Here is an 18,002-nt window from a genome sequence, read left to right on the forward strand (position 1 = left end):
AATTTAATTTTTGGAAATCTCTAGTTTGTTGCATTTTCAAAATTTTCAAAATTTTCAAAATTTTCAAAATTTTCAAAATTTGTTTTAAATCGGGAGAAAGCCACTTCATGCCCACGCATTTTAAGTTTAAACGAAATTATGATGGAATCGCTAAGCATGAATCTGGATTTTTCTCCATCACGAGAAAAATGTTACGGACGTTACGGTAGAAATGGAAATCCTCGCTCACGGATCACGTCATAATTTCGTTTAAGCTGAGCATTATGAAAAATCCCGAAACACGTGTTCAATTATTTCTGTAAGGTTACATAATTATCGTTGTTTCGTCAAAATCGGAGCGAGACCACTGGCGTCATCGTATTGTTAGAAGTACTTTATTTGTAATTTGGTAGCAGAATAATTAAATATTTAACAAATTTTAAATTAAAAGGGAGCAGATGATGGGAAATCCTGCTCAGTTTCGTAGCCCGCACTGCACCCATTTAAACAGTATAAACCTGTCAATTTCGCACAATACGATTTGTATGTACATACAGTCTACAAATAGAGGTCGCAGTAGCAGGAGAATGATATGTTGTAGAGCCGCCATATTTTTTGTAGCGGGACGGGAATACATATGTATTTATACTGCATGTCTTCGGAGGAAGCGTGGTTTCAATTATGGATATAAAATTAAGAAAACAAATTCAGTTATGTGAGTTAATGTGCACTCTTATAAAACATGTTACAAATTTTAAAAGATAAAAATGTATATACTTACAATGCGCATACACTCTGAATTCTAAATTAAGTAAATTATGTAAATCCATATTTTCGAACATTTATATGAGAAAATATGCACGTGTAATAAATAATTTCCATGTGTATCTCCAAGTACAGATAATAAGGATAGCACAAATTTATGGATGTTTCAATTTTTATTATTGCAACTATTCAAATCAAACAATTAATCAACAAATTATACATTGTTAGACATTATCAGCATACATATGTAACTACGTGAAGATAAATTTATCAGATATACACATACACTGAGTGGAACTGCTGATCATCCTCACCTAGTGCGCTCGGTTCCAATGGTCACCGAAAGGGGCATAGCCGACCAATATATGTCAAAAAAGCATCAGACGTGCAGAAATATGTACTAAATCAGTCAATTAAGCAAAAACTTCCAAAAAGTTAACTGCACTCATTTTACACGGAATGAGCATAGAGTAAGACACAAGCGGGCTCGCAACTAGTCTTCATCCGCCACAACAAAAACACAATTTTCGAGTGGAAACAATTTTCTTGATTTATCATTTTTTTATGCGGGTAAGTGCATCTTGATTACTATTAATTCAAGTAATGAAGACCATTTTATTCATTGTCATTTTGGTTTTTCAGAGCTGAAAATGCCTGGAAAACACTTGTCGCACGACATTAGGAAATTGGTGATAAGTTACCACGAGAGAGGATTGAAACCTACAGCAATCAGCAACAAGACGAAAGTGAAGATTCCCACCATCAAATCCATGCTGTCGAAATGGAAGAAATACCATACAATTACTGATTTGAAGGGAAATAGCCGCCGTCGTGTTACCACTCCTCGAGTCGACCGACTTATCCAGAAGAAAGCAAATTCCAATCGCTTCTTATCTGCCCGAAAAATCAATGTGGAATTGGCTCAGCAGTTTGGTACGAAGATTTCTGATTCCACTATTCGAAATCGGATCCGAAATATGGGGTTTAAAGGCCGAGTCGCAACCAAAAAGCCACTGCTGACAAAGCCCCAAATTAAGAAGCGTTTGGATTGGGCGAAGAGTCACTCCACGTGGTCCGTATCCGATTGGAAAAAAGTTCTTTCGAGTGACGAAACCAAAATAAACATATTTGGATCAGATGGCAAAGTTTTTGTCTGGAGAAAACCAGGAGAACGAGTCAAGAGTAACTGTACCAAGAAGACCGTGAAGCATGGTGGTGGGTCCATTATGGTTTGGGGTGCAATGTCGTGGAAAGGCGTGGGAACCATGGAAGTAATTGAAGGAATTATGACGAAAGAAGTGTACCAAGGGATTTTGGACCGAAATTTGATGAAATCTCGGAACAGCCTGCGACTAGGGAAGAATTTTGTCTTCCAACAAGACGGGGACCCCAAACATACGTCCAAATTGGTCACGAATTGGCTGCAAACAAAACGGGTAAACGTAATGAAATGGCCGCCACAGAGCCCGGATTTAAATCCAATTGAACATTTATGGTCAATTTTGAAGAAAAAAGTTGCTGAAAGGAACCCGACTTCCAGAACAAATTTAATTTCAATTGTGGACGAAGAATGGAACAACATCCAGAAGGAAACAACAGCGAAATTAGTGGAATCGATGCCAAATCGAGTCAATGCAGTCCTGATGGCCAAGGGTGGTCACACAAACTACTAATTGTAAAATTAAGTTGGTAAATCTAAAAATAAATGGAATTTGCTTTAAGCGGATGAGCAGTAGTTGCGAGCCCGTTTATGAATTTCTCCATGTTAATGTCGTATAAAATGCATCTAGATAACTTTCTACAAGTTGTTGATGAATAGACTGATTGATAACATATTTCTGCACATTTCATGCCATTTTGATTGGTATTGGTCGGCCGTCCCCCTTTCGGTGACCATTGGAACCGAGCGCACTAGGTGAGGATGATCAGCAGTTCCACCGAGTGTATGTAAATCACGAAAAAATTTAATTCAAATATTACACTTTCACTAAATTCCCTAACCCGGTGGACTATGCATTAAGTATTCAACCCGGTAGGAAATAGAATCTAAATTATTTACAGGAAATTCGTATTTATTGAAATTTCAAATACTCACCATAAGTTAATTTGTTGTAGGAAAGTAAACTTGGAAAATCAAGTTACACAGACATAACTGATTTTTTTAAGTATTCCAGCAATTCATCGAAAGACAATATTCGTATTCGAAATAATCCTTTGTAAAGTTACAATTTTATCAAAGGTATTACAAGCGTAATATCACTACACCATAGCATACTAAACAGTTGAAAATCTCAATATCCTGCCAAGTTGCCAGCGGCTACCTCTTTATCATTCGTGGAGTTAATATAAAATCACCAAAAATCTTTGAAAAACCCTTTGTTCTTGGGTTATACCGAACTAACATGCTAAATTAATAAGTAGTTTTGTACATACACTTCATGTTAATCATACCATGTATACTCAAAATGACGTATTTTGCAAAGCTAAAGGTGATTTAGCCAATTTGTAAAGCCAAGTACCTTAATGGCGTAAATTTATTAAAAGTATTTTGAAAGATTGTAATTTACAAGGCTAGCTATGTACATACTAAATAACCACTAAATTGTAGAGAAAGAGTCACATATAGAGACTAGTTTTGATGAGGGGTTTGATGAAGCGTTACCCAGTTTGGAAAATGTCACGTTTCCAGTTCAATTTGTATCTGGTCTAGTCGCATACATGATTTGATTTCTATATGCACTTTTCTTTTAAATTCGTTTTTATCTTGTGACTTTCTACCCGCAAGTCACAAGTGAGCAGATAAATGTCTTTCACTTACTTTGCACTCTTAAAAAATTGGATAAAATTTCTACAAAGTTTTGTAAGTGTGTCCAACCTTGGGTAAATATGTAAGAGGATGGTAAATCTTACTAACCTGGTTGATTAATCTTTTTGCACAACTATTTTCCCAAATTCTTCATGACTTTGCTAAAAGTGTGGTCTTTAAAAATCTTGAATTGCGTTTAGAAATAAATACAATGAAAAAAAAAGTTTGGAGTTTATCCATGGGTATGCTAAAACACAGAAACGCGAAAGAAAACAAACGGCCCAAAATTGCCTAGTTAGCTAGCAATTTGGCACAGATCAGCAAGTTCTGCCAATTACAGATTCCTCAAATGCGAGTTAGATTTTCCTGTGCCAAATGCTATTTTATTCAGCAGGAATTTACTTACTCCTTAAACCCATATAAATACAATTCTCCAGCTGCAAATTTGCAACATTATTCACAGTGCAACAATCGTGACTGAAACAATAAAAATTTAACCAAGTCGGGGAAGAAAATAAGGATTGATTCATAAATCGTGGCACGATTTGAAAAGGCGTTCATTACTAAACAATAAGTTTAAATGCTAACAACTTTGTTAATAATTGTTACAAATGCGATGCACAACATTGACCAAAATCACTTTGGTCCCGTCGACCCTCTAGAAGAAATTTCTCACAGGTTTCTCCAATCCTGTTGATTTCTGCTTTTCCTGACTTTCTCCGCACAATCTTCAGGTTTGACTCATGACGAGTCGAATTCAAAGCAGGATTTTCGTCACTTTCGGTCGTCATGAATGTTCTCTTTCGCATCAAGCCTAAAATTTTTCAATCCCACTTGTCTGGAGAAAATTGTTGGCATGTTCCAAGTTTGCCAGAAACCAAATTTTTTTATCGTTGAGGTGGTCGGTAATAATTCAACCGTAATGGCAGGTGGCTTCATATAACCAAAATCTGACTGAGTCTCCTGATCACCATTTATGTAAGGAATTAATCGGTGTTTGATACAATTTGATAAATAAAGACACGGGGTCATGGTCCAATCCAAATTGAGGGCTTTGCAATTGCTCCATTTTCGTCCAAGGCTAACCAAATCTGTCAGTTTTTGCGAATTTGACTTTGGGAAATACATTAACTTCATATTTCATATCCTTACGACTTGTAGCAATAACAAATTGCTCGGTGCAAACTTTTCGCCGCGTTATTGTAAAAGTACACCAAGAGATTTGGTAGGACTTGTTTTTCTTTTTGTCTGACGATGTTCTTGTTTATTTACCAGCCTTTTTGAACTAAAACCCTAATACTACATCGGTTGGGCTATCATATGAAACAAGTCATACACAAAAATTTGAATCTTTGTTAAATCTGGAGGTAAAGGCAAAACTGTGCCACGATTTATGAATCAACCCTTAACTGTCGGTTTTGTGATTTTATTTTATGGAATTTTGTGAATTTAGGCAAGAAGTCACAGCAGGACCAAATTCCACATGCGAAATTGCCCTCTGACACAGGCACCCACGAACCAAGCCAATAAAAACCAGATCCCCGCAGAAACACCTCTTGAATACCTATGTGTGGTGCCCGAATAGATAAACCGTCTCGGGAATCGTCTCACACGTTCCTCGAAGTACTAATTTTTGCCCTTCTGTTAGTACTCGGACAGGATCTAATAGCTTTGGAGAATTTTGTCTAAAAATATTTAACTTTACACAGTGCAAAGCATTATGGGATGCAAATCACAAAGACTGCACTCAGGCGGACGACTATAAAAGCTTCGGCGAAGACGATTCAAATACCACTCAAAAATTCCGCCGTACATCTAATTTTTCGCTTAATTATGCAGTGAGCAAAAACGAGAAGAATATAAAAGCTAACACCACAACAACAATTACAGTGTGCATTACAGGCTGATGCTTCTGTAGCTACGTATAGGTGACGAGAAGAACACTGTCGAGGATGAGGTGAGGTTAGGTTAGCCTAACCTAACCACCCCCAGCAGAAGCAACAGAGGAAGAAGAGCATGGGCCCGCCCCACAAGCAGATAATGCACAACAAATAAATCCGCAGCAGCCTTCGCATTCACATGCCTTGCGGGATCGCACCAAACTGAAATCACCAGAACGCCTCCAATATTACATATGCACCTAATACTGCTTTCAAAGAGGAACCCAAATCATTACCAGAAGCAATGGTCCCGACAAAAGAAGGAATGGATGGATACCATGAATCCAGAATTTTAAAGTTTACTGAAAAACAAAACCTTCAAAATAGTAAAGAAACCTAAAGGCGTTCGAACCTTGGATGGAAAATGGGTTTATCCAATTAAGATGAATGCAGACAAAACTATTGACTAAAGGCACGGTTATGTCCCCGAGGCTGCAAGCTTTAATTTGTCCCAAGTTACAAGTGATTCTTCCGTTTACATTAGCAAAAGCTTCATAACTAGTGTATTCCTATTGGATTACGTTGACGATGCACGCTGGTCCGGAATATTGAATTTGTTGGCCAAAACCTATGCTCACCGATTCGAAAACAAAGTACTGTCTTCAGTACCTTTGACATAGATGTTCAATTTTGGAAAATTTCATTTGAATTATTCAAGTGGTTATGGCGTGGCGTGTGTCTAAACTTGGCTCATAACATTGGGCTAAATGGGAATAACTTCAAGTTGAAAATCCTGTCTATTCCTGTGCTTTTCTGAGGAACCGTGAATGTATTATTAATCCCTCATATCTCATCTACAAAAACTGCTGCCACCAGCTGCCACCATTACAAATAGCCAGAGAGATTTGAATTTATGTAATTGCAAATTGCCAAAAGCAAAATATCTGGAGTGCTCCAATCATTGTCACGTATGAAATTTTCGAGTGTTCCAAATAACACAATCGCTTCAAAATATCTTGCCCACTCCTTGGGGAAGGAAATATGATAAAACAAACCCCTCCAAAAAATTCATTTCGAGTGGGGGGAATTTTAGGAATTAGTGACCCCCTGAGGAGGCATGACGAAATTTTTAATTTTGGTCCTATTTCTTTTGTTAATTAAGTTAGAGGGCAAAAATGCTTCATAAAACTATAGAATATTGTCATTTCATGATAATACATCTTCAAAATTATCGAAACAAAACTTTCAAGTTCGGATTTCGACCACACCTCCTGGCAGTGGGTGTGCCGATAATGTTCCAATAATGGTCGTAGTTGTTTAGAGCTTGATTAGACCTTTCAAATGAGACCCCACTTGACGGGGTAATGCGAGAAAATAAATATTGACCTGTGACCACACCCCCAAGAGGGGGTGGTGGTCAATTAAAGTTGCTTTACTCATGCCCCTTGGAATTTGATATCTCGATTCCCGAAGGCAGAATTAGACAAAATGGAATGGTTCGAGAGCTAGAGGTTTTGGCAAACAAATAAAGCAATCCGGACCAGTGTGCGATGACCTAATTACTTCAAGCAGCAAAGAAGTAATAAATCAAGTTTTAGATCATCTTTCTTTCAGAACTGCTTTCGAAATCACCACTCAATCAGTTTTTGGGCATGTGCATCACCCAGGACAAGACAGCAGAACTATGATCCTCAATTCCGGCAAATCCGTTCAAGCAACAAGCTCCATATATACATATTTATAAAGTTTGCAAACACTACTAGTGTGTTACAACTTTAATTAATTTATGTAAATCTACAATGACTCTTTTTATAATTAATGACAATTAGTAGATAATTTAGATAATTTTTGTACCTATGTAGGTAAGCTTAGGTGACCCAACCCTAGGTAAGCATGATTACTCGTGTAACGTAAATGTGCATTTCAATTAAATGATTTTACTTTTAAATTAGGTTTAAAACGAAACCTACAGATACTTTTGTTATTTATAGAAGTTTAGTACTACTGTGAAGAAGAAATTTGTGTACACATGTTTAACTAAACTCCATTTCGATGGTTTAGTGCGGCATTGAAATTCTTAGAGAAAAATTAGAAAAGAAGGTAAATCTCGTAACGTAAAGGTTGCAAAATTCTTGATCGAGTATAAAAGCACCCAAGAATTTTTAAACCACGCTTTTACATAAAATGAATGCAAGGTTACCCTATATTTTGTAAAGTTCTTTACGAACACAAGATATTCCCAAAATTTCCTATTCAATTGTTTATCTATCATGGTGTGATACATAAATTTATATCTTTCGTGTTATCGTTTCTATTTGCTTTTAAGGAAAGAAGAATATGCAAAAACATAGGCAAAAGGATGCTATAATTCAACTGAATAATTAGAACTAGATAATATCCGTACAAACTATTTCCCCGTGCAAGTTGTCCTGTTTGGTCGCCTAGAACTGTTCTTCATTCGTCGTCTGGGTAGAAATGACTTTTTCAATTACAATTTCAATCTAGAAACAACAAAATTACTCATCATTTTCGAAATTATAGCCACGAAATATTTTTTTAACTTCACAAAATATTTTTAGCTTATGTAAATATATCCTCTTACCGTAATAAATAGCCCATGAACCAAAGATTTAATCTGGTGTCCGACATGAAGCCAAATTTAGGAACGTGTAAATCATTGGTGGTAATCTTTCCAATAAAAATAGGTGGAAAATCTTGTAACAATAAAACCATAAATTTGTCGACATTAAAAACTCGATCATTGCAAATTTAGATCGCAAAATTGTACACGAATTAATTTCCTCTCAAATCTACGTACCTGCAATTTCAATTAATTTCCGAACCCGAGTTGTACCAAGTTCACAAGTCTGCTCAGCAGCTGCCTATATAAATCATTGGAGAAAAACATTCTAAAATTACACATGTCAAGATATTACAACTAAATATGTGCATGATTCTGTATTCAAATAAATAACAAATTCATTTCTGCTCCAAACTTTGGAGCAGAATTTTGGAGTCCAAAATTGTGTACCTTCTAAAGCCCAAATTTGACATTTGACATTTCACAATTTCACTTCGCAACGACCTAAATTAACCCAAAACATTTCAAAAATTAAATATATTACGATAACTATCGTTGCAAAAAGATATATGTAGGTATAATTAAATATTCACCAAATTTTTATGAATAAATTCATAACTTCTTACCACAAAAAATTAGGTTAACCCTGGTTTCTCTACTCTACCTTCTACCAGTGAACCAGCCCCACCTCACACCTCCCACCTTGGCTCAATTTGTAATAACTTCACATTTTCAACCAGGAAATGAGTTGTTGCATATGTCACGACAAAAGTAAGGACATGGAATAAATGGCCGTTTTTTCCAGTAAAGATTTACATAACTAAAAGTAAAAGTAGAGTTGGGTACAAATTTAGCATTAAACGAACCGTTAACGCAAGCATGATGTGCATATTTAAGTACAATCTACACCAAAAGCTTTGTCCGTGCGTGGTTCTCTTTGTCCGTAAAGGGGCCATTTCACTAATAACGACATTATTTTAGTTTTGGTTTTAATTGCTCCATCGTTATGGTATCTCACGCCCGTTAAGTTACCTCGTGATACTGTCAAACAGCGTCGCTAGTCATATTTCTTGGTGACACTCTTTATGCACGCACCTGGGCTTACCGGTTTACTCGCATGCTTTTTGACGGGGTACAAGAAAGGACTGCGCCCCTAAATGCTTAAAATAACATTCAGAATGCAGTAGTCTTTTGGTTTTAGGTACGTTGTCTGAATTTTTGTTGATCCACAGAATTGGCCCAACGTTTAACAAATTCTGCACAGTGTTGGCTAAATTTTGTGTTTTGGTTGTGTCATCCCATTTTTTATCCAACCTTGAGTAAGTTTTGCTCGTTTTTGATTAGAGTGTATTGAACTGTGCATTAGGAATAAAATAAAACAATAAAATGCAATAAAACTTGATACATATGCATGTATGTAGAATTTGACAAGTAGAAAATGTTAAAATCTCTTGCAACTTTATATGTACATATGTACATATGTCGTATTCGTGGCTTAACCGGATGTACAGCTTGAACCGAAACTATATGTTCACAATTCACCACTAATTTATTGTAAGGTACATAGATACAGTAAATTTATGAATCACAGTTAATGTATATGCAAACAGGCTTAGCTCATTCGTACATGAACACACAAACAGATCATTTATTATACATCTATATGTACATCCACCCATTACAGGATTACGCATTTCTAGGACCATTTAATGCATTTCTGCTTGGATTCCTAGCGCAAGAGAAGACCATCCTTTGCAGTTTATTTCCATTTTGCACAAAAATTTCTATACATTGTCTCTTTGGTAATCGTAAAATGGTAATGGTATTTCCAATTGAATTTGGCATTTCGTTTTTCTTTTGTGTTGTTATTTTGTTTTTATATTTTATCCTAATTACAGAAATACATGCATATGCATGAAAATATGTATGTAATAAACAAATAATTTTCACATAGATAAGTAACTATACCAATAATTTGTAGGTGTTTCAGTATTTATCATTATAGTCAAGATTAAACTTACTTTGTAAATGGCATTGTTACTAATATACATAAATGTTTATAACATACTTAATTTAGAATTTTTTTTACTTTACATATATTTTTAGGTTTATTACACGTTATGCATCAGTAAATACATATTTATACAAGTACATGCACTCTAAAAAATCTGGTAATAAATTCTTAATACCGCGTATTACCGCCTGGTGTTAAAATTAGGTATTACAATCAGCGGGAGTATGGTAACGATCTATTACCGTTTCTTCCACCAAGAGGTAGCAAAGACTACCAGCCTGTTTAGGTTGAGAGTCTCAATTCGTCCTCCACCACGGCAAGGCAGTATCTAGTCTAGTGCCAAAACTGGGTTGTTACTGCGCAGTAATAGCAGTATCTACCAGCACGGTAGAGTCATTTATGTTCACCGCCTGGTAATAAAATTTCTTAGAGTGTAATAACTCACTTTTAGTTACGCAATAAATCTTTAGAACATGTGACTAAAAATGTTCTCAAGTTTTCAAATAATCAATTATTTTTGAATTCTAGTAAAATTAAACCTTATGCACTGACACGATTGGGTCGTACGAGCTCGTACAGAAGTACACTCTCAAAAACGGGGTTACGATGGTAACCTAAAAGTAAACTTACAAAGTGCAGGAATGGCACGGAAAATTTGACGGGAAGGACTTTTCGAAATTATAATATATTTATTTTAGCTACATATATGTTAAAATTTATGGTAGTAAGCTGTGTAATACAAAAAAACTATAGTTACACAAATCCTGAAAACAAAAATGTTTTGGCAAGATATTTTGCCCATAAAACCTACATACGGCACACACTTCATTCAGCCCGAATAAGGGACAGAGTCCACTTCGAAATTTGCAAAATCTTTTACGACAGCCCGTAAAAACCTAATATTATTTTACGTAAAGAGGGATATAACTTTTTAGTTTTTCGAGGTTCATCTTTCTCCGAGAAATTAATCTTAATTAAGTCGGAATTAATTCCGAATTTCGAGGAAATTTTGTTAATATTCAATTTGCAATTAATCGATGTCATGCAATATTTTTCCGTCCTGAATTATTCTAATTCTGGAGATTTTGTTCGTCTTCATGAAAGCGAGCATAGTTTTCACTGTCCTTTGGCTCAACTGAAGAAAATTACAAATATGATTAAAATTTATAAATGATTAATTTGGCATTAATTAAATTAATGCTGATATCATAACATGAAAACTCACGTAAAACTGGCAAAGTTCGACCTCCTCCATTCCATTCATTGCGCTGAGAAGTTCCTTGAACAGATCGAGCTCGCCTTCTGTTAGATCAGAATACACGGAACACGACTCGTACTTCGTAATTTGAAACGTTTTGAGCTCTGAAATGAAGGTTGACACAAAAAAAATCAGTGTAGAAAAATTAAATATAATGTCAACCTTCGCATATCCCGCAAATTTAGCATAGCAGCATATGAATTTATTCTGTAACTTGCCCAGATTTGCGAGATTTCGTAAAAATTTTGGTAGAAAACCGTGAGATATCTTTTTGCAAATTTACTCAGTAATTCTACATGTTCTTAACTATTTCGTAAAATTATTTCGCAATGTCATCCTCACAATCAGGGTTCGGAAAACCCCGGGGTTTTTCTAGAAAACCCCAACCCCGTGGGTTTTTCCGGGGTTTTTGGGGTTTTTGTGGGTTTTTGGGTTTTTGTGGGTTTTTGCAGATTATGGGGCGGGGTTACGACCAAATTCCTAAAATTATATGTTAGAGTAAAATTAATTCAATATTCGTACTCAGCATGAAATTTGATGTGTTTTCATTGACTTGGATTTGTAAGTCAAAATGCAATGCTTAACATGTAAACCCAATAATAAACCAGGAATATGTAATGATACTTGAAAATTCAAGTCGCACATAAAATGTTCAAACTTTCCTGCTGAATCCGAAAATTTAATTCTCATTAACTTAAGTTGTAATTTAAGGGATTTTATAATCTTACAATCTAATCTAATCTAATCTAATTTATAATCTTATAATCCCCAAAATCTTACAAAAACGCCGGAAAAACCCACAAAAACCCCAAAAACCCCAACCCACAAAAACCCGGGGTAGCGAACCCTGCTCACAATAGGCAGCAATCCATGGAAATAATATCAAAAAATGTGTTTATTGTAGATTTACGAGATTTGCCGAGTCATATTTTTCCAATCTTCTCACGACACAAATATTTGCTGATATTCGTAAGTTTGCTAAGTAAATCAGGTGCGATACGAAATACTGAAGACATTAAAGTCGTGAATTGACACTATTTGTATGCAAATTTTAATTTGTTACAACCTGACAATTACTAATTGACAAATTTGACACTCACGGGTAAGCAAGTCCTTGCAATCCAAAAGAATCTTGATAACATCCACAATCTTCTCTGGATACCTTGGCAGCGCCAAATTCAAATGTTTCAACCCTTCCCATCCCAAACAGGCCGGTAGAACGAAAGGCAACTTCATCGTGGTGTTTAACCTGCGAAAGTCCGCAGCGTGCCGTGTGTCCACCGTGAGCTTCACCAAGTTAGGAAACGCCTCCTGCAATCCCTCCAAGAGTTGGGGATCGTGCAACTCGACAATCCGCAAATTCCGCAAGGTTGGCCAAATCATTTTCGCGGAACAAACATTTCGCAAAATTTTATTTACAAATCTTGGATGTCGATTTATATCCCCAATCAGCAAAGTTTCCATAGCAGACATACTTTCAAAGAGGTCGTCCGAACACCTAAAAATGTCGACCAGATCGTTGCGAAACAGCCGTAATTTCGACATCATTCTCGGCAACTTGAATCTGGTTGGGGGTATGTAATCGAAATTGCCGAACAGAGATTTCCCTTTGTACTCGATGACATTACTTAAAAAGCGGAGTTTGACCAGCTGGGTGGCTAGTTGGTTCAACATTCGCGAAATGGCAATAAGGTAATCGTCCCCCCGAGTGATGTCAGATAGTTGAATGTCATCCACCTGTTGGACATATATTCATTCATTCAATTGGATTAATTTTATGTAGGATATGCTTAGCTCCCACCCATGACCTAATACCCATGATCTTCTACCTGTAATTTTCCCCCACCCATAAACTCATTATCTCCTACCCGTAATTATCCCCCACCCGTAAACTCCTACCCGTTAACTCCTATCCGTAATTATCCCCAACCCGTAAATTCTTATCATAGGAGTTAATGGGTAGGAGTTTACAGGTGGGAGATAATTACGGGTAGGAGGAAATGGGTAGGAGTTTATGGGGATAATTACGGATACCTACCCGTAATTATCTCCCACCCATAAACTCCTACCCATTATCCCCCACCCACGAACTTCAACCCGTTATGTCGTCAATTCTGACTGATTCTCTGCGTTTTCGTATCAATATTTTTTTCCTTGGTATTAATATTTACTACACTATTCTTATAGTCATTTATAATCCTTGTGCCATCAGAGAAAGTGCCTCGCTCGAAACTTTCCGTGTGTAAATTGAACGAACTTTGGCTCTTTCTGACCAGTACATAAATACATACATACAACCAGTCTACAAACCAATCCGTTATGTGCTTATTTTATTAATAAGCAATAATTAATTAAGCTAAGGAGGGGAGCTTCCGAGGTTGCTAATAACAGATCTGCTTGAAATTTTTACCAATGATACTTTGGGATGAGTGAACCTTAACCCTTGAGGCTTTTGATGCCATGGCCATAAAGAGCTGAGAAATTAATTTCGAAAGTTTCAAATTTTCGGGTAGGGAAATGTATCAGATTACTGGGCACCTGTCCGCAAGATATCTCCAGAATAGATCAATATTTTTGAAAATTGATTTCGGCAATACATTTCTAGGGGGTGTGGTCAATACCTTTTTTGGAATTATTTTTTCTCTTTTCGCATGGATGGTACCCCATGGCACCCTACATCGTAAAAAAATTATTTAACCTAGCTACCACACCCCTTCAAGTCAGAGGGGTGTGGTTTCATCGAAACCACTAAAATCAAGACAACTGTTGAACTGTTCAATATTTTTAAATGCGGCTTTCAGCATATGGTAGCACAAGTAAAGACATATTGACGACCACACCCCCTCGCCAGCAGGGGGTGTGGTCGGGGCAAAATGAGACTTTTACTGATATGTAATTTATAGATGAACTATAGTAAAATTAATGTTCCAGCGTCGTGGTGCGTATGCTCAGGACGATGTAAATCATTGGAAAAATCAATTAACACTTCACCCGTCTGTCTGGTCGCAAGATATCCTGCGGTATATGTATCCAGGAGTCCTTGGACGGAACAATAATTTTGAAATCTGTTGTCGGGCTTCTGGATCCAATTAATGTGATGTAGTGCGCGTAGAAACTAGGGCTGCCAAATCCGTTCCGAATTTTCAAATCCGGATTTCGGATTATCCGGTTTCGTCTGGGCCCAAATCCGGATTTAAATCCGGATTTGAATTATTTATTGTTATTATCAAGTTCCTTGAAGTTTGAATGAGTTTGATAGATTTCGAATACTTCTTTACCATATTCAATCGAAATTTAAGCTGGTTTGAAATTTTCATCATGCTTTAAAATTTTTTGATCATGATGATAGTTTCTTGGTATATTTTTAAGTTGATGGACTAAAAAAATGTGTAATTTCAAAAAAGGTGAGTTTGATGTCGAATATAGTAAAGTAACTACCTGGGATGAATAACATGAATAAACGTTTGTTAATTTACACTTTTCCCAACAATTTGTATCTTTGCAGTTCATATGAAAATTAGTTTTTAAATTAAGGAAATCCGGATTCAGTCCAAAATGAAATCCGGATTTCGGATAATTCGAAATCCGAAAAATCCGGATTTTTCGAATTCGAAGTATCCGGATTTGGCAGTTCTAGTAGAAACCGTCATAATTTCGGGAGAGATTTAGAAAATAATGGGTAGGAGTCTGTGTGGGTTGGAACAATCCGGAAATCATGTTTTGTACATTTTATCTGAAATTCGCCTTATCAGATGGATTTCGTAACATACATTCCCTGAGATGTGAATAAATATTTATGCAATACTGAGGGTAGTCCACATCCGTGAAAACGTTTTTGACCTTTAATATCTTTGGCGCTAGTAGAAATTTTGAATTTAAATTTCTACAATTTGTTCACCTTATAGTCAGCATTATGGGTGCAAAATTTCAATTCTCTAGTCCAAATGGCGCCAGAGATATTTGCATACGAAAAAATAGTGCTATTCTAAAACTGCCCAAAACTGCATAAATTTTACGTTTCAGAATATTTTTAAAACCTTCTAGAATTGTGAATTGTTTGTGGAATTTTATGTGGGTGGTACGAAAATTTTTGGCATCTATGTGGCTTACTAACTCAAAATTTCCCAATTTTTTTAAATTCATTTCATACCAGGTGGATTTGTACAAAAAAAGTGTCAATAAAGTTTGTTTTTATAGTTAAATGGAATTTTATAAATCACAATAGTTGAAATGTTTTTATGTTTATTATTTTGGAAGTTAGAGGAGACATTACTGATGGAAATGAAAACAGATTTTGGACTACAAATGTTTAATTTCGTGTAATGGAGGTACTTGGGAAAAATTAGCGACATTTTGACAGTTTGGGGGCTGTTATAACTTTTACTCTGAAACTCTACCCAGCTATTTTTTATCAAAATTTAAACTGCATTGTGTACTACAGACATGGGCTCACACAATTTGCTATTTCCTGGCATTTCTAGCCTATCAGCAACTGCTCCATGTCTTCTACCCGGGTAATTTATGTCTGAAACAAAAAAACATCATTGTTTTACTGTGGGGTTAGTTGAAGGTCTGCTTTTTACACTAGAGAATTGAAATTTTGCACCCATATTGCTGACTATAAGGTGAACAAATTGTAAAAATGTCAATTCAAAATTTCTACTAGCGCCAAAGATATAAAAGGTGAAAAACGTTTTCACGGATGTGGACTACCCTCAGTATTCATTCGTCCAAATGTTTTTAGAAAATTGATCACTCATTGTTCATGAATTTTTCACCCACCGCTATGGTCAGGGAGTCGAGATCCTTGCAGTTTCCCAATTCTGGACAGCATCCCCAGGGAAGCGTGACCTCGCGCAAATTTGGCGCCACGTGCACAACCAGGTGCGTCAATTTGGTGAGAAATGGAGCCACCGCATCCAAACTTCTGACCACCAACTGCGTCAAATTCGGTTTTGGTTGCAGCGATACGCACAAAACTTCCTCGGAATGGGAATATACAAATGTGTGAAAAATTCGAAATTGTTTCAAATTTGGACAACCACTTTTTAAAATTTGATAAACGGCTGGTAGAGAGCTCTCGGATCTGATCATAATTTTCAAAATTTCTACCCGGTCGGAAAACTTGTCACAAAGGTGGATCAATTTGGATTGTAATTCGTGCTCTTGATAGATTTCAATTTTGGCGCTAATTCGTTTCGCGAGTCGGTCGTCTATGAAATCGAAAAAGGGGGAAATTTCGTACTTAAGGGAGAGCGCGAGTCTCGTATTTTGAAGGGAGAGGACGATTTCATTCCAAAAATGGGACACGTGTCGGGCAGCTTTTAGCGGGGCGGATTTCTGTTGCAAAATTTGTGACAAAATCTGTAAGTTTTAAAAGGTTCAAATACAGTTTCAAATTTCGTAAAATTTTTTGCATTGTTTTGAACAAATTATTCGAGTTACGAAGTATCTACTGTTCAGCCGATATTAATAGTCTCAATTCCTTGGAAATTTTTCTGAGAGGTTATTTTTTTTGAACATAATATCAATTATGTGCCAGGAAACGTCTCAGAACTTTTCATACTAATAATATCGGCTGAACAGTAATGTGCAGATGTCGGATATGAATGACCGATAAAACCTCCAAATATGAATGAAAAATGACCGTTAAAATCCCCAAAATATGACCATAAAAACGATTTTATTTTTTTAATTTTTGGCTTAATTTTTTGATATATTTTCTTGTAATGCTCATTTTTTATCAAATAAACAAGTTCTGGGGTGATTTAATGCATTCCCAATGAATTAAATCGCTTGAGGCGGAAGTGAACGTAAATTTCTGAAAGTTTCTCACAATGAATCATTGTTAGAAAACTGAATTGTTTGTCATTTTCTGTCGAATTGGTTGCCAAATCTTAGAATTTGGCCTTTAGAATTTGGTGTTGAACCGATATTAACAGTCCCAATTCCTTAGAAATTTTTTTGAGAGGTTATTTGGCTTTTTGGAAAAAAAATATCAATTATCTGCCAGAAAACCTCTCAGATTTTTTTCAGACTATTAATATCAGCTGAACAGTAATGTGTACATACTTACAATCGGATTATTTAGTGCGAGCTCCAGAGCGTTTATTTTCTTTGGAGGAGGCTCCATTATAAAAATCTAGACAATATGTATTATTGTTAATTTCGGCTAATTTTTTGTCTTATTTTGCATATATTTAATTTGCAATTGGTATTCTTATATATTTTTAAATAAATTTTTTTATTTGGGACCTGCCAGTATTCGATACTTGTCAATGTCCAATTTTATGAAATTGCTCCAGTTTAAGTTAAATATGTGAATTGAAATTCACCACGGAATAAATAGGATGTCTTTCTTTTTGTCGGGAATCCCGACTCGGGATCCAGATGCGGACTGGACCCTATTTTCCTTTCAAATGTTTGCGTTTAGGGCCGTACAAACAATATGTGCCTTGATTTTGGGGATTGGTCAAAGTTAAGCAGGTCAAATATATGTATATTTGTAGCAGCGGCCTAATGAAGCTAAAAGTGGAAATGGGGTCCAACAAACCATAACATCTTTTATGTACGGTCCATTATCCCCTCGAACCGAAAACCCTTTCCCCTTTTCAGGCTAAAAGAACTACATATCACTCACATTAGAGCTCTTTAACCGAATGTATGTACATATGCTCACAGATTTTAATCAAACAGTGTCAATCGATTACACACATAAT

General features: G+C 36.0%; 1 protein-coding gene and 2 long non-coding RNA genes across 3 annotated transcripts; all 3 read right to left on the reverse strand.

The window, feature by feature from the left end:
• Positions 1-902: 902 nt before the first annotated feature.
• Positions 903-8,815, reverse strand: LOC110854925. Its single transcript, XR_002548383.2, has 6 exons — positions 8,638-8,815; positions 8,462-8,515; positions 8,249-8,312; positions 8,033-8,144; positions 7,835-7,931; positions 903-995 (listed from the first exon to the last, which is right to left on the reverse strand). It is a non-coding gene; the product is annotated as an uncharacterized LOC110854925 (long non-coding RNA).
• Positions 8,816-11,055: 2,240 nt separating this feature from the next.
• LOC118437041 lies at positions 11,056-13,133 on the reverse strand. Its single transcript, XM_035855809.1, has 4 exons — positions 13,113-13,133; positions 12,384-13,020; positions 11,251-11,387; positions 11,056-11,160 (listed from the first exon to the last, which is right to left on the reverse strand). The coding sequence occupies exons 1-4, from the start codon at positions 13,131-13,133 to the stop codon at positions 11,056-11,058; spliced, it is 900 nt and encodes a 299-aa protein (XP_035711702.1).
• Positions 13,134-15,477: 2,344 nt separating this feature from the next.
• On the reverse strand, positions 15,478-16,641 carry LOC118437009. Its single transcript, XR_004835839.1, has 2 exons — positions 16,066-16,641; positions 15,478-15,808 (listed from the first exon to the last, which is right to left on the reverse strand). It is a non-coding gene; the product is annotated as an uncharacterized LOC118437009 (long non-coding RNA).
• Positions 16,642-18,002: the final 1,361 nt, after the last annotated feature.

Source organism: Folsomia candida, unplaced genomic scaffold (assembly GCF_002217175.1).
Source record: "Folsomia candida strain VU population unplaced genomic scaffold, ASM221717v1 Fcan01_Sc011, whole genome shotgun sequence".
NCBI classification, from domain to species: Eukaryota; Metazoa; Arthropoda; class Collembola; order Entomobryomorpha; family Isotomidae; genus Folsomia; species Folsomia candida.

Bases quoted from the DNA above. Each gene is read 5' to 3' on its own strand.
- LOC118437041 (XM_035855809.1), bottom strand. From the start codon at position 13,133: ATGGGTGGGGGAAAATTACAG. The intron at 13,021-13,112 runs GTAGAAGATCAT...TATGTCCAACAG, and splicing joins TGGGTGGGGGAAAATTACAG to GTGGATGACATTCAACTATC. The intron at 11,161-11,250 runs GTGAGTTTTCAT...AATTTTCTTCAG, and splicing joins TCGAACTTTGCCAGTTTTAC to TTGAGCCAAAGGACAGTGAA.